The sequence below is a fragment of the Podarcis pityusensis genome, assembly GCF_964106645.2.
Source record: "Podarcis pityusensis genome assembly, chromosome: 7".
In the NCBI taxonomy this organism is placed as follows: domain Eukaryota; kingdom Metazoa; phylum Chordata; class Lepidosauria; order Squamata; family Lacertidae; genus Podarcis; species Podarcis pityusensis.
Window position 1 is genome coordinate 77,326,135 of NC_138031.1, and position 27,706 is coordinate 77,353,840.

The 27,706-nt window shown below is 43.8% G+C and overlaps 1 protein-coding gene across 1 annotated transcript in view; it reads left to right on the forward strand.

Moving 5' to 3' along the window:
* Positions 1-27,706, forward strand: part of MYO10 (myosin X) — a 203,143-nt gene that overhangs the window by 87,864 nt on the left and 87,573 nt on the right. Inside the window, exons 3-4 of the mRNA XM_081014582.1 lie at positions 10,838-10,996; positions 24,072-24,259. Of these exons, the coding sequence (XP_080870708.1) occupies positions 10,838-10,996; positions 24,072-24,259 (347 nt within the window). The remainder of the gene's footprint in view (positions 1-10,837; positions 10,997-24,071; positions 24,260-27,706) is intronic.

Genomic DNA, 27,706 nt, shown 5'->3' on the forward strand with positions numbered 1-27,706 from the left:
TTCTGATGGGATGCTTATATAGCGCTGCATTGGATACAAGCCTACGTTTCTGTCCTGATGAAATTTATAAATGTAGTGCCTGTTCGTGCAGGCATTCTTCATTGCATAAGGAAGACAAAGCAGACAATGTTTCCCAACCTCTTAAACGTAGTTAAGAGAAATGAAGTGCCCTGAGGGATCACATGCGCTCTCCCTCTCATTTCTCTAGGGGTCTCAAGGTTGGGAAATCTAGATAACCAGCTTTCCATAACGCTTCAAGTAGACACATGTGTGACAAAAGCATTGTATTCTAAAGCTCTCACGCCAAAGAAGAAACCCACTATGCCAAGCAATGTTAACATTGGTTTTGAGCCAGTCTCAAGGTTTAGACTGAGGGCGCAACCAGTTCTTTAACTGCAGTGAGGGTTGCCAACCATACCATTGACCTAATTTTTTATGTGCTGGGCTGAAGGGAGCCTAGACTTTCCTGGAATATGGTGTTAGGTAGGAGCCAAAGCAGGGACGCGGGTGGCGCTGTGGGTTAAACCACAGAGCCTAGGACTTGCTGATCAGAAGATCGGCGGTTCGAATCCCCGCGACGGGGTGAGCTCCCGTTGCTCGGTCCCTGCTCCTGCCAACCTAGCAGTTCGAAAGCACATCAAAGTGCAAGTAGATAAATAGGTACCACTCTGGTGGGAAGGTAAACGGCGTTTCCGTGCGCTGCTCTGGTTTGCCAGAAGCAGCTTAGTCATGCTGGCCACATGACCTGGAAGCTGTACGCTGGCTCCCTCAGCCAATAAAGCGAGATGAGCACCTCAACCCCAGAGTCGGTCAGGACTGGACCTAATGGTCAGGGGTCCCTTTACCTTTACCTAGGAGCCAATGCAGCTGTTTAGAGGAGCACCTGATACATGTACACTGAGGGCAGCTAGCTGCATCTCCATGCTGCATCTCCCTGTACGTGCGATGCCTGGATTCTTCTTCTTCAGTGATCACTCGTAGCCAAGATTGTCTTCCATGAACATGGTCATAACAGTGAGTCCATAAGTGACTGTGGGGGCCAATTCTGGATCCACACGTCCTTCCACAGTGGGGACATAAGTTTCTGGACTGGAGTTGATCATGGTGAGGGTTTGCCAAGCGTGCCTTTCTCTTGGCACGTTTCTCCCTTTCGTCCTGAGTTCAAGCGTCTTCAAAGTCCGTGACACCTTTGGTCAAGGCTGTTCTCCAGCTGGAGCGCTCACAGGCCAGTGTTTCCCAGTTGTCGGTGTTTATACTACATTTTCTTAGATTTGCCTTGAGAGAGTCTTTAAACCTCTTTTGTTGACCACCAGCATTACACTTTCCATTTTTAAGTTTGGAATAGAGTAGTTGCTTTGGAAGACAATAATCAGGCATCCGCACAACATGACCAGTCCAACAAAGTTGACGTTGGAGAATCATCGCTTCGACACTGGTGATCTTTGCTTCTTCCGACGAAGGCTTGTGGCGTTGATTTGGTGTGTTAAAAGCTCTTTGTGCGGATAATCTCTCATAATCCGTGCACGAGCAATTATGCAGTCTATTCAACATGGGCTGCAGATCCAAATCGTCAGTAGGCTTGGCGAGTATTGTGTTGTAATGATCTCCTGCTAACTTTGCAGTAGAGTGCTCGAATTGAAGACAACTCCATTTCCTTCATTTCACACTGAGAACCAGTGTGGTGTAGTGGTTAAGAGTGGTAGACTCGTAATCTGGGGAACCGGGTTCGCGTCTCCGCTCCTCCACATGCAGCTGCTGGGTGACCTTGGGCCAGTCACACTTCTCTGAAGTCTCTCAGCCTCACTCACCTCACAGAGTGTTTGTTGTGGGGGAGGAAGGGAAAGGAGAATGTTAGCTGCTTTGAGACTCCTTCGGGTAGTGATAAAGCGGAATATCAAATCCAAACTCCTCCTCCTCTTCCCTCTTTCCTTTTCTCTGCTGCGCAATCCGCATGGAGCAAGCATCAAGGCCATTTTAGCAGCTGTCGAGGCAGCTTCCAGATTTAAGGACTCTCATGCATTATTGTTAATTGAACAATGCTGAGGCTCACCGAACTACATGATCATTTCCTTAACTGCCAGCTGTTGAAATGAAAGCTTTTCCTAATTTTGCTGTAAACGATGCGCTGTTTGAAGGAACAAAATACACAGTGTACTCTTAAAGATGCAATAGAATGGGGCTTAGAGGGAGTCCCCTAACCTTGGAGATATTGTGGGTTCAGTTCTAGACCACCGCAATCAAGCGAGCCACACATTCTTTTTTACTTTTTTTTTGTTACATACAGCATTCCCCAAAAGCTGTTACCCGAAATGTCCACCAAATGAGATTTCAAAAACTCCCTGTGCAGCATTAATTCTTTTAAAATACATACACAGTTTTATTATTTTCGATATGATCGTCTTTTAATTTGAAGCGTTAGAGCCTGTGATGTAGTTCCGTAGTCTTCAGACTTTAATCTGGTCTTGACCATCTGCCCTTTAAAAAAAAAATGGGAAAAAGCCCCATTTATTGAGAGCTTTATCCCTGCTGAATTATTACGCGGTATGTTGAATGAAGGCTCCACCATCATAGACATCACCCGTATTAGTTGATAAAAATTGCATAGCAACGCAGCAAGGATCAAGTTGGATAGACTGGAGGAGAGGATTTAAGCGTATAAAAACTCTCAGCCGCTTGCAACCCTCTTGGATTTGATTGGGATTCATTTAACTGCCAAACTGAGTTGCAGTGAGAAATTAATTCAGTAATAAAATGGTCTCATGAACCCACCGTCTCTCTGGCATGACTTAATGCTCTTCCTGGCCAGTCTCTCCAGGTGACCCAAAATTCTGCTGCATCTTTGTGTCAGATATGATTGGATGCTTCATCCGGTCATTCCTAATGTCGAGATGCAGCAGAATTACCTGCCTTCAGAGGAGGCCGGCCACTGTGCTCATCAAGGTGTGGTGAGTGAAAGCACAGAAGCCTTATTTCTGAATGAGTCACTCTAGGCTTGCCTCATTCCAGGCAGCAACTCACGCAGAAGCACAGAGAGTGGACTCCTTTGTGTGTCCTTAATGCTTGTCGTATACTTAAGGGATGTGGGTGGCGCTGTGGTCTAAACCACTGAGCCTCTTGGGTTTGCCGATCAGAAGGTCGGCTGTTCGAATCCCCACTACGGGGTAAGCTCCTGTTGCTCTGTCCCAGCTCCTGCCAACCTAGCAGTTCGAAAGCACACCAGTGCAAGTAGATAAATAGGTACCACTGTGGCAGGAAGGTAAACGGCATTTCTGTCCGCTCTGGTTTCTGTCACAGTGACCTTTTGCACCAGAAGCGGTTTAGTCATGCTGGGCACATGACCCGGAAAGCTGTCTGTGGACAAACGCCGGCTCCCTCGGCCTAAAAGTGAGATGAGCGCCACAACCCCATAGTCACCTTTGACTGGACTTAACCATCCAAGGTTCCTTTACCTTTTCCTAGATGTCATGGACTTGGACACAGAGAAATGGTGGGAGGAACCAGTTGGGGAACCACCAAGGGAGGAAGTCTCAGGGGTCTTTTGCCTTTACTACCCTCCTGCACCAGCAGAAGTCCTTGCATGGGCCTTTGCTAAGGGGATTTATTAGTTGAATCCAGCCCGTTGGCCGCCTTAACTATCAGAATTTGAAAAAAATTTTGATTTAGCCCGTTGTGTGTAGTCACAACACAACCCTAGTGTGGCATTCTTGGCCACCTTCTCAAGATTAAGTCCTCTTAACCAGGCAGACTGCAAACAAAAAATGTTTGGCTTGCGAATTAATTTTTGCACATTGCTTTGGGGAAAACACACCTACATGGCAACAGTGAGATGATGTTTCTTCGTTCTGTCGTGGAAAAGCCTTTTGAAAAAATAATAATCTGTGCTTCCACAGAAATAAAGCATGCAACTATGTGAAAAGTGTTTACTTTTTTAAAAGTGGAGTATCCTTCAAATGCCTTTCATAATCAGGTCCTTGAAATACCTCTTCCTGGAACTAAGTCAGGGTGTGCCAATGTGGTCTAGTGGTTGCAGTGTTGGACTAGGACCTGGGAGGTAAAGGTAAAGGGACCCCTGACCCTTAGGTTCAGTCGCGGATGACTCTGGGGTTGCGGCGCTCATCTCACTTGAGTGGCCGAGGGAGCCGGCGTACAGCTTCCAGGTCATGTGGCCAGCATGAGTAAGCCGCCTCTGGCAAACCAGAGCAGCGCACAGAAACGCCGTTTACCTTCCCACCAGAGTGGTACCTATTTATCTACTTGTACTTTGATGTGCTTTTGAACTGCTAGGTTGGCAGGAGCTGGGACCGAACAATGGGAGCTCACCCCGTCACGGGGATTCGAACCACCAACCTTATGATCAGCAGGTCCTAGGCTCTGTGGTTTAACCCACAGTGCCACCCATGTCCCACCTGGGAGATGAGGGTTCAAATCCCCACTAGGCCATGAAGCTCACTGGGTGACCTTGAGTCAGTCACTGACCTACCTCACAGGGTGGTTGTGGAAATTAAATCAGGAGGGGGGATCTATGCTATGTGGCTTCAGCTCTTTGGACTCTCATTTGGCTCAGCTGGCATAATCAAGTAGCATTCTGGGGCCATGATTTAATGACTTTAATCACACATCTTTTCGCATACAGAGAATCTTTTGTCCCTCGCAGGACCCAGCGACCACACAGGGTTTTCCCCTTTATGTAATGCCACGAGCAAAACGGCCGTTTGCAAGACGGGAATGTTAAATGGCAAATGACGTAGAGAGGTCACGGTCTTCCTTCATTCCCAAGCAGGTTGTTAAAAAATAATAATTTAACCAAGGTGTGAAAATGGCATTGCCCTCCAAAAAACTGTATTTTGCAAATCCTGTACCACTCACTTGCATATGATTTATGATGGTGGAAAAGAACTTCCTGCAGCAGAATTGCTGCAGTTTTGCCAAAGAGGAGAGATCCATGCAAGAAGAATAAGGAAGAGCCACATTTTCAAAGGGGCCGGTGTGAAATTGCACTGAGATAATGAAGAATTTAGGAACATCTTCTGCTATCCACTAGGTTCATTTAAAAAAAAAAAAAATCAGTAGGAGGAGTGAGAGGGTGTTTTGTTTATCACCTTTAAGAATACTTGCCTACTATTGGCAGCCAGGGAAATCATCCACTTACAGGATTGAGATATAAGCAAGAACCCCAAATTCTGCAAATTCAATGGAGGGGATTTCTGGTGCCTGAATTTTCAGGGGCAACATCTCAGTTTTGTATTCAGCTACAGCCAGCTCTTCTGCTAGAAGTTTTGTCCAGCTGTTCTTACTGGTGTGCCCTCATTCCTGCCAACCACTGTGTGTCTAATTAGAAAAAGCTGGGTGGGGGGGCATGAAAAAGGAGGGGGAGATAGCCATTAATGTGAGAACTTAAAGTAGGAGCCAAAGGAGAATTCAAGAGAAAAAAGAATCCCAGGGAAACTTGAGTTCAGATGATATACCTGAAAGAGCGTCTCCACCCATATCATTCAGCCTGGACACTGAGATCCAGCTCCGAGGGCCTTTTGGCGGTTCCCTCACCGTGAGAAGTGAGGTTACAGGGAACCAGGCAGAGGGCCTTCTCAACAGTGGTGCCCACCCTGTGGAACGCCCTCTCATCAGATGTCAAGGAAATAAACAACTACCTGATTTTTAGAAGACATCTGAAGGCAACCCTGTTTAGGGAAGTTTTTAATGTTTGATCTTTTACTGTTTTTTTAATAGTCTGTTGGGAGCTGCCCAGAGTGGCTGGGGATACCCAGCCAGATGGGCTGTGTGTGTGTGTGTGTGTGTGTGTATATTATTATTATTATTATTTCTGTGGCAGACTTACATTGGAAGTGGCTCAAGTGAACAAGTCTGCTTTTGCAAGCGGCGCAACTTGAGTGCCACTAAAATAGCATGAGGTTGGAGCTCTTCCATGGAAAAAGAAATCATCTTCTCTTTTCACAGACGAGGGGAGGGGCTTGTTAGAACCACATACCTTTTCTAGAAAAACTCTGGAATTGCAGGTGGCCCTGATCGACCTGACCTGACCTGCCGATCCCTGCTGCTGCTCCTGCAGCAGCTTTTAACGAGTGGATGCAGGGAAATTATTGATGCACCCATGAGTAAATATGCCCCTGTTGTTTTCTTACTGTGCTCATAGCTAACTGAGGGACGCAACTGCTTCCAGATACCCGTGGTCTCCTCTTCTGGGGCATCCCTAATCTGAGAATGTTGCCCAAGGAGAACTGTAGGTGGTCTGGCATCAGAAGAAGCAGGGGATGGATGCTTTGAATACCAGCTGTCTTTCTGAGGAAGTGAACGCAGTGGGGGGAAAGGGGGCCCACCCCAGATCTCTAAAGGCAGGCAAGATTTCAGCTCAGGCAGAAGGAATGTCAGCAGTCTTTGGAGGAAGACAGTGAAAGCTTCTTATTCTTTCCCCCCACTCGCCTTGGGACACAGTCTTCCTTCAGCTCTGCTTCCAGCAGCCCCGCTAAGAGCCAGCGAGACTAAACTATATAAACTGCAGCCAGATATGCTGACTCTTAGAGAAACAGGTCCATGGATCTGCATTCCTCCCTTTGCAATGGTCAGTTGCAAGTTGCAATGTCAGTACAATAGACAGCTGCAGGAATAGGGAATGCTTGGACCTCCCAATATTGTTGGATGGCTCTCATCGTCCTGACTTATTATCTATGCTGGCTGGGAGATGAGAGTCCAACATTGCTCCCCCAATCCTGCTCTATTGACACATGTATTTTTTTATTGGATTTTTGATAATTTTATACATATAAAACAAAAACACTTCAAATATTAAAATACAAGGTTCTTTTGAACCTTCAGACCTCCTTCCCTCCCTCCATAGGTTCCATGTTTAAGTTTAAATTTGTTACATCTTCTACCCTTATCCATCTATTAGGTAAAGGTAAAGGGACCCCTGACCATTAGGTCCAGTTGCGGATGACACTGGGGTTGCGGCGCTCATCTCGCTTTATTGGTCGAGAGAGCCAGTGTAAAGCTTCCTATTATGAAACTGAGTATGCAGAGTTGGTGAAACTGATGGGGAAGATCCAAAACCAGGAAGATCACGCATTTACTAAGGTAAAGGGACCCCTGAATGTTAGGTCCAGTCGTGGACAACTCTGGGGTTGTGTGCTCATCTCGAAAGCATTTGATGTGCTTTCGAACTTCTAGGAGAACCAGAGCAGCGCACGGAAACGCCGTTTACCTTCCTGCCAGAGTGGTACCTATTTATCTACTTGCACTTTGACATGCTTCCGAACTGCTAGGTAGGCAGGAGCAGGGACCAAGCAACGGGAGCTCACCCCGTTGCAGGGATTTGAACTGCCGACTTTCTGATCGGCAAGCCCTAGGCTCTGTGGTTTAACCCACAGCGCCACCCAATTACCATAAATAATTCCACATTGCAAGTGTCATTATATCCCTGCCAACGATTTTAACTGAGTACAGTGGTCTTTTAAATAAATTACAAATTTATTCCAATCTTTAGTAAATACTCCTGCCAACCTAGCAGTTCGAAAGCACGTCAAATGCAAGTAGATAAATAGGTTCCACTCTGGCGGTTAGGTAAACGGCGTTTTCGTGCGCTGCTCTGGTTCTCCAGAAGTGGCTTAGTCATGCTGGCCACATGACCCGGAAGCTGTACGCAGGCTCCCTCGGCCAATAAAGCGAGATGAGCACACAACCCCAGAGTCATCCACGACTGGAGCTAACATTTACCTTAGTAAATGCGTGATCTTCCTGGTTTTGGATCTTCCCCGTCCGTTTCGCCAACTCTGCATACTCAGTTTCATCTGCCATTCTTCTTTTGCTGCTACTTCTCCTTCCTTCCAGCTCTGGGCTAGTAGCATTCTCGCTGCTGTCGTTGCATACATAAAAAGCCTTTTATCATCTCTTGGTAACTCTTCACCTATTATACCTAATAAAAAGGCTTTTGATTTTTTTACAAATGTGTTTTTAAACATTTTCTTTAGTATCGTCGGTACCTGACACCGAGTAAAATTGCTAAAATGTACAAAACAAGTTCAAAATTGTGTTGGAAATGTAAAGAGAATGAGGGTAGTTTTTACCATATGTGGTGGACATGTACAGTGGTAAAGGCTTTCTGGGAAATGATATACAGTGGGACCTCTGTTTACAAACTTAATTCATTCCAGAAGCCCGTTCTTACACCGAAAATGTTCTCAAACTGAGGCACGCTTTCCCCAATGAGGCTTCCTCCTGCCGGTGCCCTTCCACCAGTTGGCTTCTGTTTGTCTTCCGGTGCAAAGTTCGCTAGCCGGAACACCTACTTCCGGTTTTGTGGAATGCGTTGCCCGAATCATTTGTTAACAGGACTGTTCTTAGACCGAGGTACGACTGTACAATGAACTATTGACACATGTAAAGATGTCTGAGCTGGTTGCTCCATTCACAGACCGCATGGCTTTCGACAAACCAACCATTGCGTTCCTGAATTCAAATGTGATAAAAGAGTTTCTGAATCGTTTCACCATTAAACAACATACCAGCTCCATTTTGGGGGATAAGATGTAAGCCTATGTCTCCCCACCACACCCTCCCTCTAATCATAGTCTTGTTTTTTAATTTTTTATCTTAATCATAGAATCATAGATTGTAGAGTTGGAAGGAACAGGAGAGTCCAACTGGCTGCAGTGCAGCAATCTTTTGCCCAATGTGGGGCTCAAACTCACGACTGAGATTAATACTTATGCTCTACTAACTGAACTATTATTTTGGAAGAATATGGGCTCAGTAACCTGTGTTGGCAGTTCTTAAATGTTCACAAATAGTCTGATTTGCCAGTTATCACAATCCTTAAATCAGAGGAAAGCTTTATAAATATGTTGGAAAGGTTTATATAGTTCTTTTTTTAAAAAAAAGTTTCATGTTATTAAAACCTCCTTAGTTACCACAGTGTTTGGATTTCTTAAACGTTAAGGGGAATTTTGTTTCCAGCGGAAAAGCATGCCAAGTTGTGCTGGCTCTGTACTGAAAAACAGCAACTCATATATAAATACATGCATTTCAAAAATATACACAGGAATAGGCATTTTAAAAGCTAATTAAGGAAATGACTTTAAGGTCACTGGAAATTATTTGCAACGGCTCCATGAAGTGTATATGTTCTCTTTTATGTTGTTTGAATGTCACCAGAGTCTGCCAAATAATAATGTGGGCCATGGTCAAGCAGAATAATTGTGTAAAAGCAGCAGACGTTTAAGCCAAAGAAGCACTTCTTTACCTAACATATCATTAGCCGAGGGAACATAGCATCTCAAGATGTTAGGCTGACTGCAGGCATAAATGGTTCTTCTGTGTATTTCTTTATTTTATGCATAGAGAGCAGACCCTCTAGAAGCATGGGCCGTGATAGCCAGCAATGAAGCTTCTATATTCAGATGGTGAACACACTTAACTAGCAGATGGAGCTGAGTAACAATAGGTGATCAGTATTTAAATCCTGCTTGTGAACAGTTCTGTGGCATAAGAACTGGAGAAGAGGGGATTATTTATTATATTCTGGTCCAACATGTTAGTCTTTGCATTCCTCTGGTCATATAGGTAATATTTTCCTAAAAGTCCAATGTTTGCTTTTAAGAATTAGACAGTTACTTTTAGTGAGAGGCAGGGATGGCTTGGGAAATTTTCGTACCGTCCAACATTTCTCTGATGAAAATAGAGACGTCCCATTCAATAATACTAATACGAATAATAGATTATTATTTATACCTTGCCCACCTGACTGGGTTGCCCAAGCCACTCTGGGCAGCTTCCAACATATATAAAAACATAGCAAAACATTAAACAACTTATTTATACAGAGCTGCCTACAAATGTCTTCTAAAGGTTGTATAGTTACTTATCTCCTTGGCTTGGGGTTTGCATAACTCCATACCCTCCAACATTTCTCCAATGAAAATAGGGGTGTCCTAAGGGAAAGCAGGACATTCTGGGATGAAACCAGAAACCGGGACGGATTCTGTAAATTTGGGACTGTCCCTGGAAAATAAGGGACACTTGGAGGGTCTGCATTTTGCCACTCGAGGCAAAAAGCCTTTGTAAAGCCCCATGGCCCAAGAGCTATTCCTGATGTCACCCAGGGTGAAATTCCAGGGGTATGTTATAATATATGTACTTATAGTATATATAGTGTAGTTATAATTTATATATGTGTAAATAATAATAATAATAATACAGTGGTACCTCGGGTTACAGGCGCTTCAGGTTACAGACTCCGCTAACCCAGAAATAGTACCTCGGGTTAAGAACTTTGCTTCAGGATGAGAACAGAAATCATGCCGTGACAGTGCGGCGGCAGCAGAAGGCCCTGTTAGCTAAAGTGGTACCTCAGGTTAAGAACAGTTTCAGGTTAAGAACGGACCTCCAGAACAAATTAAGTTCTTAACCTGAGGTACCACTATAATAATAATAAATACCAGGGGTGAAATTCCTGTTGACCTACCTGAGGCTAACCTGGGATAACTAGTGTTTAATTGAAGCAGCACCCTTAGGCATAATGTTAGATCTGTTAGAACATTTTCTACCAATGTGCTTCTGGTTTGCATTATTCTAAACAGCTCTCCCAAGATTCAGAAATGCGTTATGTACGTTGGTGGTTTTGCCTGGTGTAGGCAACATGCTTCTCTTTTGCAAAGTTACTCAGTTAATAGTAGGTATGGATTATTATATGTTAACGTTCATCTGCCCGGCGTGTGGTTGCAAGAGTGTTCTTTTGAAAAAAGATGCATTTTTGTGTGTGTGGACAGAAATGGAGGACATAAAAGTAGAATCTGTTTTTCAAGAACTGCTTTTTTCCCTTTTTCAGGTATACACGTATAAACAGAGGTCAATCACATGCCAAAAAGTCACAGCTATGCAGCCTTCAAGCTCAGAAGGTCTGGAAGACATGGCCGCACTGATAGACCTCCATGAAGGAGCCATCATGCACAATCTATTCCAGCGATATCAACAAAACAAAATTTATGTAAGTTCATTTTGGAGGAGGCTGAGGGAAATATTTTGAGCAGGAAATTGCTATTTTGCATGGTTGGATATATTTTCTTTGGATTTGAAAGTTCCCCTAAAGCGAGAGATGCTGGCACTATCGCTGCAGAAAGTTAGACCTGCTGCCCCCTAAAGTTGTGTGTGCAAGAAGTGGGGGGTTCAGTGTGATATATAAATACAGTTGTACCTTGGAAGTTGAACAGAATACGTTCCAGACGTCTGTTCGACTTCCAAAATGTTTGAAAACCAAATTGTGGCTTCTGATTGGCTGCAGGAAGGTCCTGCAGCCAATCAGAAGCCCCGGAAGCCCCGTCAGATGTTTGGGTTCCAAAAGAACTTTTGCAAACCGGAACAATCACTTCCAGGCTTGCAGTATTTGGGAGCCAAAACGTCCAAGTTCCAGGGTGTTCAGGATCCAAGGTACGACTGTATGCTTGAGTGGCTAGGGACTTGAGTGAAAACGTTGGCAGCAGTAAGATAAATTCAAAAGTGTAAATTAGTTTTGATGGATGCAACAATGGAATACTGAATGGTTTTGCTTATATAAAATATGCAGGGATTTATGTTATGCAAAATGAACCATGGAAAAAGAAGAAAGGAAGTCACTGATATTTTAAGGTTGTTTAAATGAATATTCTAACTTGTAGAACAGAAAATTTAATAAAAATTATTTAAAAAATAAAAAGGGACTTGAGGATATCCTATCCTCAAGCCACTTCCTCAGGCCAGGAGAGCTTGAGATTAAACGGAGCAGCTATTAAATGAAGATTAATTCAGACTGAATGAAGTAGGAGTTTGGTAGGTCGTAAGGTGGAAATCTTGAGACGAGAGCTGAGAAAACCTGAGATTTGAACGTAATGGCCTAACTCCATATTGAATCAACTGTGGTTAATAAAAATTGCCACGGGGAAGTTCTGACAATGAACTATTAGAACTCAGCCACAACCATTTAGGAAGGGGTAATACAGGAGCAGAGTTGAAAATGTGGAAAGCCAGGCTCTGTAGAGTTAACAAAAGCAGAAGGACTGCAGAGGTGTATTAGAATGCTATGTCAAGAGAATGAATGAAACAAAGGTTAAGTGGGAGGAATGTCAGGAGATGGAGGGATGGATAGTTTTGCGGGTGAATTGGTAAAATAACAGGGAGAGGTTCCGTAAGGCTCTGCAGGAAGTGGTCAACAGGGTTTGTGGTTCATGGCCATTTTTAGAGATGCTTTTTTGACTCAGATGTTTTAAACCTGTGGAGAACATGGAGGTCTCTAAATGTCAGTTTTGATAGTTTGCATTTTATCTCTAAAGAACTGGAAGAGATTCCCCTCCCCTACATTTCTCTGAGCGGTTTACCAGTCAAGTCCCTCTTCTCAGGGAACTCTGGAAAACTGTAACTCTGTGTGAAGAATTATCACAGAATTGTAGAGTTGAAAGGGACCCCTAGAGTCATCTAGTCCAATCCCCCTGCAATTCAGGAATCTCTGCTAAAGCATCCATGGTAGATGGCTGTCCAACCTCTGCTTAAAAACCTCCAAGGAAGAAGAGTCCACCACCTTCTGAGCAAGTCTCTTCCACCGTCGAACAGCTCTTACAGTCAAAAATGCGGTCTCCTAACTACTCTCAATGCCTTTAACAAACTACAGTTTCCAGGGACTTTGGGGGAAGCCGTGATTGTTTAAAGTGCTATGACACTGCCAAAACAAACAAGATGAATTTTAACAGGGAGAAATGTAAAGTATTGCACTTGGGCAAAAAAAATGAGAGGCACAAATACAAGATGGGTGACACCTGGCTTGAGAGCAGTACATGTGAAAAGGATCTAGGAGTCTTGGTTGACCACAAACTTGACATGAGCCAACAGTGTGACGCGGCAGCTAAAAAAGCCAATGCAATTCTGGGCTGCATCAATAGGAGTATAGCATCTAGATCAAGGGAAGTAATAGTGCCACTGTATTCTGCTCTGGTCAGACCTCACCTGGAGTACAGTGTCCAGTTCTGGGCACCACAGTTCAAGAAGGACACTGACAAACTGGAACGTGTCCAGAGGAGGGCAACCAAAATGGTCAAAGGCCTGGAAACGATGCCTTATGAGGAACGGCTAAGGGAGCTGGGCATGTTTAGCCTGGAGAAGAGGAGGTTAAGGGGTGATATGATAGCCATGTTCAAATATATAAAAGGATGTCACATAGAGGAGGGAGAAAGGTTGTTTTCTGCTGCTCCAGAGAAGCGGACACGGAGCAATGGATCCAAACTACAAGAAAGAAGATTCCACCTAAACATTAGGAAGAACTTCCTGACAGTAAGATCTGTTCGACAGTGGAATTTGCTGCCAAGGAGTGTGGTGGAGTCTTCTTCTTTGGAGGTCTTTAAGCAGAGGCTTGACAACCATATGTCAGGAGTGCTCTGATGGTGTTTCCTGCTTGGCAGGGGGTTGGACTCGATGGCCCTTGTGGTCTCTTCCAACTCTATGATTCTATGATTCTATGAAATGTATAGTACCTTTAAAGGGTGTCTTGGTTTGAGAATAACAGGGGAATCTTAACTTGAATTTTAACAGGCTGAACTCGGGCGACCTTACGGGTGTTTATTTTGAGCCCTGCTTTAAGTGTACAGTGGAGGTCCGTTCTTAACCTGAAACTGTTCTTAACTTGAAGCACCACTTTAGCTAATGGGGCCTCCTGCTGCTGCCGCGCCGCCAGAGCACGATTTCTGTTCTTATCCTGAAGCAAAATTCTTAAACTGAAGCACTATTTCTGGGTTAGCGTGTAACCTGAAGCGTCTGTAACCTGAAGCGTCTATAACCCGAGGTACCACCGTATTGGCAAATACAATGGCACAGAGACACCCCAGGTTAGGACATTTCAATCAGTGCATACATTTGTATGGTATCCTTTAAGCTGGGCTGCCATAGCCTGCACCGAAATGCTAAATTTCAACATACAGTGGTGCCCCGCAAGACGAAATTAATTCGTTCCGCGAGTTTTGTCGTCTTGCGATTTTTGTCGTCTTGCGAAGCACGGTGTTGGGAAAGTTTTGGAAAAGCTTCAAAAATCACCAAAGTCTTTAAAAACCTCAAAAAAGGCTACCACACCGCGTTCTGTGAGTTGCTCCTCGAAGTCAAGTCGCAACTATATTAACGGTGTTAAGAAAAAGGAAACAAACTTGCAAGACGTTTCCGTCTTGCGAAGCAAGCCCATAGGGAAAATCGTCTTGCGAAGCAGCTCAAAAAACAAAAAACCCTTTCGTCTAGCGAGTTTTTTGTCTTGCGAGGCATTCGTCTTGCGAGGTACCACTGTATTCTGATGGTGCCCGTGTTGAAAAACGTGACCAGGCCAGACTGTTCCTTGAGATGCTTCATCTCAAGCAAAGCAAGGAATGTGCACATAGTAAAATGGCCGGTTAAAGGCTGTAATTTTGGGGCCTCCAAAGCCCAGCTCCAAAATTAGACAAGCCAGTGGTATATGATGGTTGTGTGACTTGCATTATCAACTGTGGGGCATGTCGCTAAGCACTGTTGAGACGATCCTTCCCTGGGACAGTTTGAGCTTATGCGGAAAGTTTTTGGGAAGAGGTCCTAAAACCACATAAGTACATATGCGATGCAGCTAAAGGAAAGGGCATTCAAATTACGGTGTTGGGAGTTGGCTTTAACTGGATTTGCCTCCCGACACTCAACTGTTTCTGGCAGATGTGAGTTGAAAGGAGGTCAAAACAGAATGAAAGGGAACGATTTAAAAAAACGGTGAGAGAGAGCTAAAAATAAAACCATTAAACGTGTAAACTCACTCATGAGTCCTCTTTGATTCAGTGCTTAAAATGTGCCCGTTTTAACACATTTTCCATTGAAGCGCAAGCAGTTTTTTTTTTAAAAAAGTTGTGCTGAGAAATAGTCAGATTTTTATTTGATGTGGGCTCTCTTCATGGGATCGCTAAAAGCACATGATAATGATTCATATTCATGCCCTTTCCACCGTCATCTGGTTGGGAGCCAAAATGCAGGCCTAGATAGGTCTTTGGTGTGATCCAGCAAAATTATTAAAAATGTATATATACTTTTTAGATATATACATTTCAATGATTTTACATTCATTTTGACATTTTAAAACTTGACTTCCTTCCCTCTCTTTCTGCAGTTCCTTAAATTTATTTTTAATATCTTCTGCATATCCAAATTAACTTAATTTGCTCATTTATTCATCTTCTTTATATATATACTCTTATATAAAGGTAAAGGGACCCCTGACCATTAGGTCCAGTCGTGACCGACTCTGGGATTGCACTCTCATCTCGCTCTATAGGCTGAGGGAACCGGGGTTTGTCCGCAGACAGCTTCCGGGTCATGTGGCCAGCATGACTAAGCCGCTTCTGGCGAACCAGAGCAGCACACGGAAACGCCGTTTACCTTCCCGCCAGAGCGGTACCTATTTATCTACTTGCACTTTGATGTGCTTTCGAACTGCTAGGTTGGCAGGAGCAGGGACCGAGCAATGGGAGCTCACCCCGTTGCGGGGATTCGAACTGCCGACCTTCTGATCGGCAAGTCCTAGGCTCTGTGGTTTAACCCACAACGCCACCCGTGTCCCTGGCATACTCTTATATAGCTGGAGGTTATTACAATAATCCTGCCAGTATTTTTATCTGTTTACAATTTATCTGTAAATATTCAATAAACCATTTGCATTCTTTTGTAAAGAGTTTCTTATCTTGATTCTTCCGGTAAGTTTCTCCATTTTTGTGTATTCCACAAGTTTTTGTATCCATTCTTCCTTTGCTGGGACTTCTTCTTCTTTCCATTTTTGGGCAAGTAACATTCTTGCTGCTGTAGTCGCATACATGCGTAAATTTCTATAAAATTTAGGTGGTTCTATCGCTATAATTCCCAGAAGAAAGGCTTCTGGGTTGTTGTTTTTTGCAACCAGGATAACTTTTTATTACATTTATGTCAGGGAACTGCCATCAGCTCAGAGGCAAGAGGGCAGTTGGGTTACAGGGAGCCTCCAAAGATCGTGAGAAGCAGCGCTTCCTCCGCGGAGGAGCGGAGCCACGCCTCCAGTGGGGAAGGGGTTCAGGGCTTGGAGGATGCAAGGGAGAGCCACAGCACGAAGCATGAACAAAGCGGGGGGCGGGAGGCAGGTGCCCCTCTGCCCACGCCCTCTTTGCACAGTCGGTTTACACGCAGAGAGGGGAGGCGTAGGATGGGGGTCAAAAGACTACTCTGCTGAGGAAAGTTTAAAGACCGCCCACTCCCAGATTCTGCTAGCGACTGAGCAGAGATGGAATTGAGTCGATCTGCATTGTGAACGTTTTGGACAGATAATAAAGCCTTGAAAAGACCAACGGGGAGTCTTGCCTGTTTGCTCTCGAGCAACCACGGCAGCACACATAACAACTTACCTGACTGAGTTGACATTCATCCCCTAGGAGTTGTTGTCTTGGGTTTCTGCTTCTAGTCTTGTGTCTTTTCTCAACGCCTGTAGTGAGGAGAGTACCAAAGAAAGCCTTGTAAGGATATTCCGTATTCAGCATCTATGTGACATCATCAGGCAACAAACCAATTCTGTTCCTCTTCTCATACGTGTCTTTCCTGTACACCTGACAGAGTCGGCTGAATCAACAAGTTGCCAAGCAACCAAGAGGTTTAAGGATCTGTCTGATCATATCGCATTAGCTCTGGCCTTGGGCCAGTTCTGCATCAATAAGAAATGCTAATATTTTGGAATGAAACCATTGTTTTCCCCCTAGGCAACTTGCTTTGACTCATAAATTGTCAGGAAGGGGCAAATGGCAGGCAGTGCCAGATAGAAACAGGGGGGTGCCTATGAGAGGTGATGCCCACTAGCCTGCTTAGCCGAAATCCCAGGCTTATTAGGCCCATGTTTCTCTGCACATTCCTGCTGTTCTGTTGATACTTTGCTAGCCACTCAAGGTTTTTATTTACAAATTCAAGGCAGAGGGGGACTGTGTTCCTGTTTGCTTCTTTGATATCTCGGAAGCAGGAATGGGACTCAAATTAGCCTTGCAACGTTTGAATAATGTACTGTATAGTTTTTGTCAGATTTAATTGGGTCTCCCATTTGCTTTATTTCTTCGTTTTGGTTCAGTAAGCTCTCCTAATAACACTTGATCCATCTAATTATAGCATACTTTTCTGTCTAGCTTTATTTGCAAGGGAACCCTCAGGGAGCTAATGGCTGCACAGTAATGATCAATGAAACAATGAATTGTTTTGCTCTTTCTTGAATTCTTGCCAGATGCCAGAAATGCTTACGGAATTCAGGCCACTAGGTCTGTTTCCCTAATTTGCTAGGTTGTGCATGTGTTGTTGTTTTTTTTACAGAGTACTGATGTTCTCCGTAGTGGCTTCGCAAACATTTCCAAAAAGCGCTTGTCATGTATCTGGTCTAGGAGCAAAACCAGAAAGAGGTGGCCCATAACATTTCAAGATAGCTTTTTGCCAGCACAGCAAATTTCCCAGTAGTGGTATATGCTGTCAAGGGTGGAAATCTGTTACAAAGCTCTGTAATACGCATTTGTAGATGAGTCCTTAAAAAGGAATTACAGCATATTATTTGCCCTTGTGGATGTCTGCAACTCAGATTGAAACGATGATTGTTATTCCATACGCAAGCATGCATAACCAAATCTATCCATCTAGAGCAAGGCTGGAGAACCTTTGGTCCTCCAGGTGTTGTAAGAATCCAACACACATCAGCCAAAACCAGCATGGCCAATGGCCAAGGATGATCAAAGCTGTAATCCAGAAACATCTGGAGGGCCAAAGGTGGCCCAGCGGCGATCTAGAGAAACTGGTTTAAATAGTTAAAATAAGGACTGTGTCATTATTTACCCATTTATTGCTTGTATTTCCACCCAGGCACCCAAGGCAGTTTACAGTTTTAAAATACAAAAACAAACCTGTGTCGTAAAATAAAGACAAAGTCTAACATGCAGGTCAATATCTGAGTTGGGAAAAGCATGTAAGGATGGTTAAATCCAGTCAAAGGCCACTACAGTGGTACCTCAGGTTAAGTACTTAATTCATTCCGGAGGTCTGTACTTAACCTGAAACTGTTCTTAACCTGAAGCACCACTTTAGCTAATGGGGCCTCCCGCTGCTGCCGCGCCTCTGGAGCCCGATTTCTGTTCTCATCCTGAAGCAAAGTTCTTAACCTGAGGTAATATTTCTGGGTTAGCGGAGTCTGTAACCTGAATTATATGTAACCTGAAGCGTATGTAACCCGAGGTACCCCTGTATGGGGTTGCACCGCTCATCACGCTTCCAGGCCGAGTGAGCCGGCTTTTGTCCACAGACAGCTTTCCGGGTCATGTAGCATGACTAAACCACTTCTGGCGCAACGGAACACCGTGATGGAAGCCAGAGCGCACAGAAACACCGTTTACCTTCCCACCACAGCAGTACCTATTTATCTACTTGCACTGGTATGCTTTCGAACTGCTAGGTTGGCAGGAGCTGGACAGAGCAACGGGAGCTCACTCCGTTGCGGGGATTCGAACCACGAACCTTCTGATCAGCAAGCCCAAGAGGCTCAGTGGTTTAGACCACATACTACCCCTCCCCTAACATGCCATTCAGCCTTCCAGTAAATGGACAGCATAACTTGTGAACTAGGCACTCCACAGTCCTACCCCTTTGTGCTGAGGCCGTTGCTTGTTCTTTCTAAAGGGAAAGAATCGCTCTTAGCTCAAAATGGACATAGCGCGTGAGGAATGGGGTGCCATGCTGCTCCCCCATCTCAGAAAGCCAGGTGGCACTCCGGTGTTGTATGAAGCGTGCCTTAAACCCTGTAACTGTGGAGTTCCTGTCCGCCCTATAGCAGTTCCATGTTACTTTTCAAAGGATGATTATATGAAAGGAACATTAAGCAACCTTTCTATAGTTGGCTCCTTTATGAAATGGAAATGAAGTCTGTTCCCAAGGCCCATGTGAATAATAAAGAACTTTGTGTAATAGTGCCATGCCGAAAGGAGGTTCTCTCCTCGCCCTCCAACAAGTAATTATTTGCAACTTGCTCGACTTTTCCCAGAAGGGGTAATAATTGTGTATCCCCAGCCAATTTCCCCCCAGTTATGTAATATTCCTGCCTTGTCCCTCCACCCCTTCCAATCACCTTTGCAGTGACTGCTCCAACCTCTTTCCCACGTTCTAAACATGTTTTGGCTATTAGGAACAGAAGCTTTTTTTCAGCCATGAGACAGTTGGGCTAAATAATAATTTGGATTTATTTATTTGCTTACTTTGTGCCCTGCGCTTCCTCCAAGCTGCACAAGGCAACTTACAACACAACGCGCAATGTAAACAACAATAGTCTTCCCTGGTGTGGTGTGATGTATTGTGTTTCCTTTAAAATTGCAGTCATTATTAATAAATTCACATCAATGCATATTATTATTATTATTATTATTATTATTCATTTCAATTCTATACCACTCTATATTCTTAAGAAAAGATCTCAAAGCAGTTCACAGCATATTAAAACATCAAATAAAACGATCCAGAGTAAAACATTGCTGTAGAAAGTCAAGTGTACATTCAAAGTAACAGAATTAACAGGAAACTAAAATATTATCTTTAAAGATTTCAGAATGAAACATTACAAATGAAGTCAACAACGGAATGCACATTTAATGCAGCAAAGTTAATAATTATAATAGTTTTTGTTTTGTTTATCCCCCGCCCATCTGGCTGGGTTGCAAAAAACCTAAACATTTCAAATGAAAATGTTACTAAAGGAAGTCAGATTTAAAATAGAAAAGCATGATTAACAAGAGAATAAACTATTATCACAATGCCAACTTTTTCACTGGGTGTGCGTTGGGTTTGTAGGTAGGCGAAGAGTATATAAATTCACACATGAAGATGTTACGCAAATCTGTGCCTTCTTTTTGGGGAGATGTTTTTGATAATGCACAAATAGCCACCATACTTGAAGCCTGCAACCATGGTTAAGCGATGGGAAGTGTTATGCTTGTATATTGACCCTCGATGATGTTGAGGTGCAGTTAGGAAATTGCTGCTGCAAGGCTTCCTTCTGGGTGATGATTTAATTTTCCTGGAGACTGAAGTAATTTTGCAAATGTAAACACCTTTTTTCTTTTGCTCTGTGGATGATAACCAAGTGTCTGGAAAGCAGATGGTTCTGGTACGGAGAATTCTAATTTCAATCAGTAGCCTTGTTTTTGTCACTTATTTACCGGTAATAGTCTTCAGCTTTCTTTTGTTTAGCTTTTCCTAGCGACAAACCGAGAATGTCACCACGTTTTTTCCTAATGGAATAAAGTCAGAGAGTGGGTGGGGGGCAGTGAGGGTACCTGCTGCTTCAAAATCGAGCCTTGCACCCACCAGTCTCCCCCAAACATATTCTCCAATCTACATCATAACGCACTGAATCGGAAAACGGGTGCCACTCAGTAAAGTTGTGGTGTAGCAGTGAGCCAGGATGAGTCCAATAAAAGACAATACATTTTGCTGGTACATTGGGGGGCCGCCAGCTGGAGTCTCTGCAGCCAAGCCTGAGGAATACCAACTGACCCCTAGTTGCTAACCAAGAGGAAAGAGAGTTGAGTAGATCTTGTGAAATCCACGACAAGAGTCAGTTCTGGCAGTCCACTTTAAGATGAGTTGGGTTCTTTTTCCTCCCTCACAGTATTTTTCCTCAGAATGGACCTGCCATAAAGCTATTTCTTGATGACAACAACAACAACAACAACAACAGCAACAACTTTATTTGTATTCCAACCACTATGGGCGGCTTCCAACTTATATAAAACCATAATAAAACATTGCACATTAAAAGCTTCCCTATAAAGGGCTGCCTTCATATGCCTTCTAAAGGTTATATAGTCATCCACTTGACATCTGATGAAAGGGCATTTCACAGGGTGGGTGCCACTATCAAGAAGGCCCTGTAATCAGTGCTGTACATATTTAAACCTCCTTTAATCATGTCAGTAAAACCTTCTTCACTGGTTAAATTTTGGGGCAAGCATTCCTTTATGTCTTGGAAGTATGTGGAAAGGCACAAATAGTTTAGTTTCTATAATTTTGAAGAACTTCTATCCAGCTATTTCACCCAGCAGGGCTCTCGGATCTATGATTAATTGTTATCTTCTTGCAATCTATCCTGCTTTTCCACTGAGGTGAACAATTTCCTTCTCTCTTGCTGGCATGAATGAAACCTGGGTTTTGCTGCAGTTTTATAAGAGTATATATTTGAAGTAGATGAATAAATGAGCAAATTATTTGGATATGCAGAAGATATTAAAAATAAATTTAAGGAACCGCAGAAAGAGGGGGAAGGAAGTCAAGTTTTGAAATGTTAAAATGATTGTAAAACTAGTGAATTGCATAAATAACATTTTTAAAAAGAAGAAACTTGGGTTTTGGCTTTGTATGTGAGAAGTTCTCTCTCTGTTTTCTCGTACTTCTCCTGAAGCTTTTATTCTGCAACCAGCTGCCGGATCAGATGGTGGGAAAGAAAACATATTCTCCTTGAGCAAAGAAACTTGTGTTTGCGTTTTAGAGGGAGCGTTTGAATATGTTGTGTGCGCTACATTGCGTTGTGAGGCATTTGAGCTCTTGTGTGAACATAAAACATGATTACAGGGTTTGGCAGTTCTGTAAGAGAAACGGCCTGACTGGGCAGTAGCTTCTGGAAACATATAATCACAGCGACATGTTAAACTAAGGCTTTTAAGAAAGACGTTTTGGCCTCTAAACATTTAACTTGTAATTTAGGAAGAGAGCTGGATCCAGTCCCTTACAAATTAGCACGAAACGGGCTGAAATGCAGGCCGTCCTGACCGTGGTTTCAGTAAATCAAGGTTGCTAGCATGCATGTGACCATTAATTACGACTCTCTTCAGGATTTAAAGGGGGGGGGACGGGCATGGCAAACTGCAGGGCCTCCTCCTTTCTTCTTTTGTGCGGACTTGTGCTCAGTTTGTCGGCCCGCTTGGCTCACAGAACAAAGGAAACAAAGAAAAGCGTAATGAGCTTTATGATAACAGGGCAGAATGGCAAGCGAGAGGAGAAGGTGTGGCCTAATGTACAGTAGCCACCAAATAGAAGTTTGTATGTTTTTTTCTTTACTGTTTTTTTAAATCTACGACGCTCCAGATTTCCCATTAACAAAATAGTGGTGGTTGTAGCAAAGATAAGATATTCAGAATTGCTTGCTTGGACAAATTTCAACACAAGGTACAACCAGGAAGAACAGAATCAGTTATCCGTATAAGTTAAACGAGAGAGAGAGAGAAGAAAAGGTGGCTCTCAGGTTATTCCTAGTACGTAATACGGCTGGGTCGCATCCTGTACCATATCGTTCCAATGCTGAGTGAACAAGGTCCACTTCTGTATCAGTACGCAATTTTGTAGCCTGTTTCCTGGTTCTTATAGTATCAGGAAGTTTGACCCTGTAAGCCAAATCCTACATCCTTAAGAGCTAGTCCTGAACATCTTTTTCATAGCTGAAGAGTCCAAACACCATTTGTATCCAAACACCATTTGTATCCAATGATTGCTTTAATTTCATTTTCTATTTGAGCTCAGATATTTCTGATTTTCAAAGTTGTTTTGTTAATGGCTATTAGAACCTCGGGAAGCAGTTTGCCTGATTACTTGATAGCAGGACGTGGACACCAGGGGACTCTTGTCACTTTCGTCTTCTGTTTTTTTGAGCATCAGATCAGTGTTAGAAATTCAGATATATGGCTCCTTAAACCAGGGTTGCAGTCGCCAGAATGGAATGGCCTAGTTGCCATTTGGGGACCAGTTGGCTCGAAAGCACTTTTTGGTTCCTGAAATTCATTCCGGTTGTACAGATAAAATATCACGGATAGAATTCTGCAGGACGTGTTGCTAGTGTGTGGAAACAGTCCAGGCATGCACCTCCAGATGGTAAATTACACCAGATTCAAATTCTGTTCAGCATCAAGAGTTACTCCTGACTGAACCAGCCTAAGCCTGGCAGCTCTTTTTTGAAAGTTAAATTTATGTTTTGTTGCCAGGTTATGTCACCAAACTGAACGGGTTTAGCATCCTGGCCAAGTCTCTCTCTCTCCCCCCCCCCTTCCCCCGGTCCTGCCTTCGACACACCTCTGAAATGACCCCCTTTTTAAGGGTTTACACTGGTTTCAGATCTCCAAGGCTTGGCTTGGCTTTGCCAGCGGGGTCCAAGCGAAGTTGGGATGGGGGAATTATGCCCAGCATATTTCCAGCAGAGCTGAGCATGGGGAGTTGTGCCTTTTCGACCAACGGGTTGGTATTTGTGGAGTTTCACTGGTTGAGAACATTTGCCATTTACATACACATCTCAAATGGTATTTATACCAAACCCCGGAGAAAATGCAGTGAACCATCGTGAGATGGTTTGGCCGATTCTGATCTTAGTCTAAACAACTTGCCCTGCACCTAACCAATAAAAAGTTGTTACATTCAGAGTTTCTAATTTTGCTATAGCTGCATAGGTGGCGAGCAAAAAATTTACTGCAAGAAATACTGTAAAATGGCAATATATACATATAAATATGTATTTATATGTATTTATATTTATATGAACCTTTTAACTGTATAGCCTATTTACACACTTCTTTTGGTTGGTTTTACTTTGGATACAGTTTTGTTTAATCCTTGATTTTATCTACTTAATGAAGGGCATCTTGTCATATTCTAATAGATCAAACAAAACATCTTTGACCAGTTACTGTTGTGGGTGGAAGTATGGTGGTGAGGAGAGACTTGTGCCCTGGCAACAGTCTCCTAAAATTAATAAAATAACTAATAAGGCTTGTTATTGTAGGCCTTCCGAGTGGATTATGTCCTGAGTCTTAAAATGTGCATTTTATAGCCTTAGCAAGCACAGTACTGTGGAACTGTTTCCTTTGGTTACAGAATGGGTTGTTTCCATTCTTTTCCTTTTCCTTGCAATTCTGGACATTGCTGTGCTAAAACTTGCTGTGCTATATTAAAGGTTAACTCGTGAACTCAAGTGTCTTGTAATCGCATGTACACCTTGTCCCAGAATCCTGTGTCTTTCTTTTTTCCAGACTTATATTGGTTCCATCGTTGCCTCCGTTAACCCCTATAAGACCATTCCGGGCCTCTACGACCGCGCCACGGTGGAGCATTATAGCCGGCACCACCTGGGAGAGATTTCGCCTCATATATTTGCTGTTGCCAACGAGTGCTACCGCTGCCTATGGAAGCGTCATGACAACCAGTGTGTTCTCATCAGGTACCGAAATACTCTTTAATTGTTGCTGAATATTAGATGTGTATGGGATCACACCAGTTGCTTGAATACGGAGAGAAAGGACAGGGGGTACTCTTAATTCTTTCCCCTAGGACTCCATTAATCATGAGATTTGTGGAGATGTAGCTTTGCTGCATGATTTAAATGGCTTCTTAAATGACAAAGCCTTCTTGGCTAAATATCTGTCCTGTGGTCATTTAATAAACACATATATCGGCCCTCCACACGCTCTGGCCTGTTCCCTTAGACCTCGTCTCACTCTGAACACTGATTTTCCCCACTGGTTTGTTGCCTTGCTGTGCAGAGGATTAATTTGTCACCAGGAGTCTCGAATAAACACAATCCATCAAAAAAAGATATTCAGGAAGCCCATAAATAATGACAGCAACTATAATGAAAACTCCTGAACATGTTGGCTGGTTTAATCTGTTTAATGGAGCTTGGTTGTTTTGTCTGTTGTTTAATGCAACTGTGCTTTCCTTTAATGAGGATAAAATAGTTTCCAACATTGGCCCTGATGTTCATTGGTTTTTTTTGGGGGGGTGCCATTCCGTGACTTTGCTGATTGGTGCTGATGTTGCACCTCGCATTTATTGTGCTTTTGGAGACATGAAAGGTGGGATTAGTACCTTTAGTTCAAGCAAGTAGCTGCCAGAATACCATTCTGCCAGCTAGACAGAGAATTACTGTTCTTATTTGTTTGTAATGCCAGTACCAATAATATTATATGATAGCATATGCAGCTATGTGGAACATGGGTGGCACTGTGGGTTAAACCACAGAGCCTAGGGCTTGCCGATCAGAAGGTCGACAGTTTGAATCCCCACAACGGGGTGAGCTCCCGTTCCTCGGTCCCTGCTCCTGCCAACCTAGCAGTTCGAAAGCACGTCAAAGTGCAAGTAGATAAATAGGTTCCGCTCTGGCAGGAAGGTAAAAGGCGTTTCCATGTGCTGCTCTGGTTCGCCAGAAGCGGCTTAGTCATGCTGGCCACATGACCCGGAAGCTGTACGCCGGCTCCCTCGGCCAATAAAGCGAGATGAGCGCCGCAACCCCAGAGTCGGCCACGACTGGACCTAATGGTCAGGGGTCCCTTTACCTTTACCTTATGCAGCTATGTGCTAAGCCTAGAAGCACCCAGAAAAGTTGCACTTTTATACATGTCAAAATTTCTTTTTGGAAAAGCACTTCCAAGGAGGAATTGTGGACATTTAATGCAATTATGTATTACAGCTTTTCCTATGTTGTAGGACACAGGTAGGGGACTGGATGCTTGGGAAATGCCACATGCAAACAAATTTCCTACACATGGAAAGATAGCATGCTAGCCAAAAGGCTAGCCACGCGGCTTTCTTCTTAATGTGCTAATTTTCTAGGTGTGAGGAGTTTTGTTTGCTTGGTCTGGTGGAGTGAATCATGCCATCTCTTCATGTGAACTCTGAAATGGAAACAGTCTCAGGAAGAGCTGAACCACATGATTATGCTTCATGGATAGTTTAGCGCTTAGTATGAAATTTGTGTATTAATTAACATGTCTGAGGGTCATAAACGTGTATTTGTGGGTACGCATGCCGGGAGCTGTGATTAGTCAGATATTACTAAAGCTCACATTCATCTCCTAGAAGTTGTTGAGGTTTCGCTAGGCCTCAGCTGGTTTTACAATAAATTTCACTTCTTTTTTGGAGAATAGCACTCGTCCCTTTGACGAGAGAGAAGGCAAGCCATTTCCAGAGTACTGCTTGAAACACAGAGACCAGGCCTTTCCCCAAAGGCCTGTTTCGTTCATGCAGTGAGGTAGCTCAGACTACCGCATTCAAAGCTCGCTTTTTGCAGTGCCACCATTAACATAATTTTAACATACATTTCTGCTATCTTTATGTGGACACTGAAGCTTGAATTTAAATATTGTGTGCCCCCCTTACTTAATTTGCTGTTTTTGTCTGTGAAATACGAGGAAGTAGCTACTGGGAAACTATCAGTCTCCGGCTTCCTGATATAGTTTGCTGAAGAAAGCAGTGCTTAAAATGCATCTCTTCTATTCTCGGCTCACACCAGTTGGCATGGTCAGGGCAACCCAAGAACAAAATCTAAAGCAGGAAGAGACCTTAAGGCAGTGTTCTGGAATCACAGGACTTCCAGAAAGCCCCTTGGACATGCTGCCACTTGTTTTCCTACATTGGGTCAATGTTTGTCATGGTAAACATCCATTTTTTAATGATACGGTCACAGGAAGCGTGCCGGTCAGTAAATACACAGTTCAAAGTTGGACTTAACTCTTTATTAGCAAAAGCACAGCCTCCTCAGACTTGGTTGAGTGGCAGGCCTAATGAGCAGAGCAGCTCATTCTCAGTGGTCTTACTCCATGAACATCACTTGTTGAGATGGAAAGTCCCCACCTAGTCCCCTCTCCGGGGCTTTTTCTAAGCGACCAAAGACTGTGCCTGCATGCAGTCTGCCATTGCTCCACTCGTTTCAGCCCTCTTCTGGTTCTGAGAGACAGGGAGAGGGGAGCTTGTTGCAGCAGGAGGGAGAGAAACCTGTGCCCCTTCACCAGCCAGACTCATCTTTCCCTCTTGACCTTCCTCCTCCCTCTCATCTGCTTCTGCCTCTGATTCTGCACTTCTCTCTGCCACAGACTCTCCCAGCTCACTAAGCCCTGTTATAGCTTCAGCTTCTGACACCCTCTCCTCTTCCCAGTCTTCTCCCTCTGCCCACTTATTGTTGTCCCACCACAGGGCTCTGAGATTTCCTCCCTTGGTGGTTCCTCAGCTGGTTCCTCCCACCATTCCTCTGCATCAAACCAGCCCATCACATCTAGGTAAAGGTGAAGGAAAAGGACCCCTGGAAGGTTAAGTCCAGGCAAAGGCGACTACGGGGTTGCAGCGCTCATCTCGCTTTCAGGCCGAGGGAGCCGGCGTTTGCCCGCAGACAGATTTCCAGGTCATGTGGCCAGCATGGCTAAACTGCCTCTGGCACAACGGGACACCGTGATGGAAACCAGAGCGCACGGAAACGCCGTTTACCTTTCCGTCGCAGTGGTACCTATTTATCTACTTGCGCTAGCATGCTTTTGAACTGCTAGGTTGGCAGGAGCTGGGGCAGAGCAACGGGGATTCGACCTGCCGATCATCTGATTGGCAAGTCCAAGAGGCTCAGTGGTTTAGACCAGGGGACCACCACACCCATGGCATCTACCTACTGTGGATCTATCTATCATCTATCTATCTATCCATCTATCTATCATCTTGCTAGCTATCCATCTATCTATCCTCTATCTATATCTATGTATCATCTATCTATCTATCATCTATCTCTATATCTATCATCTATCTTTCTCCATCCATTCATCCATCTATTTATCCGCCCATCTTATGATCTGGGACATGAGGCACCTAACCATCTGTAGACACAGCACTGAAAAAGTCTTTTTTA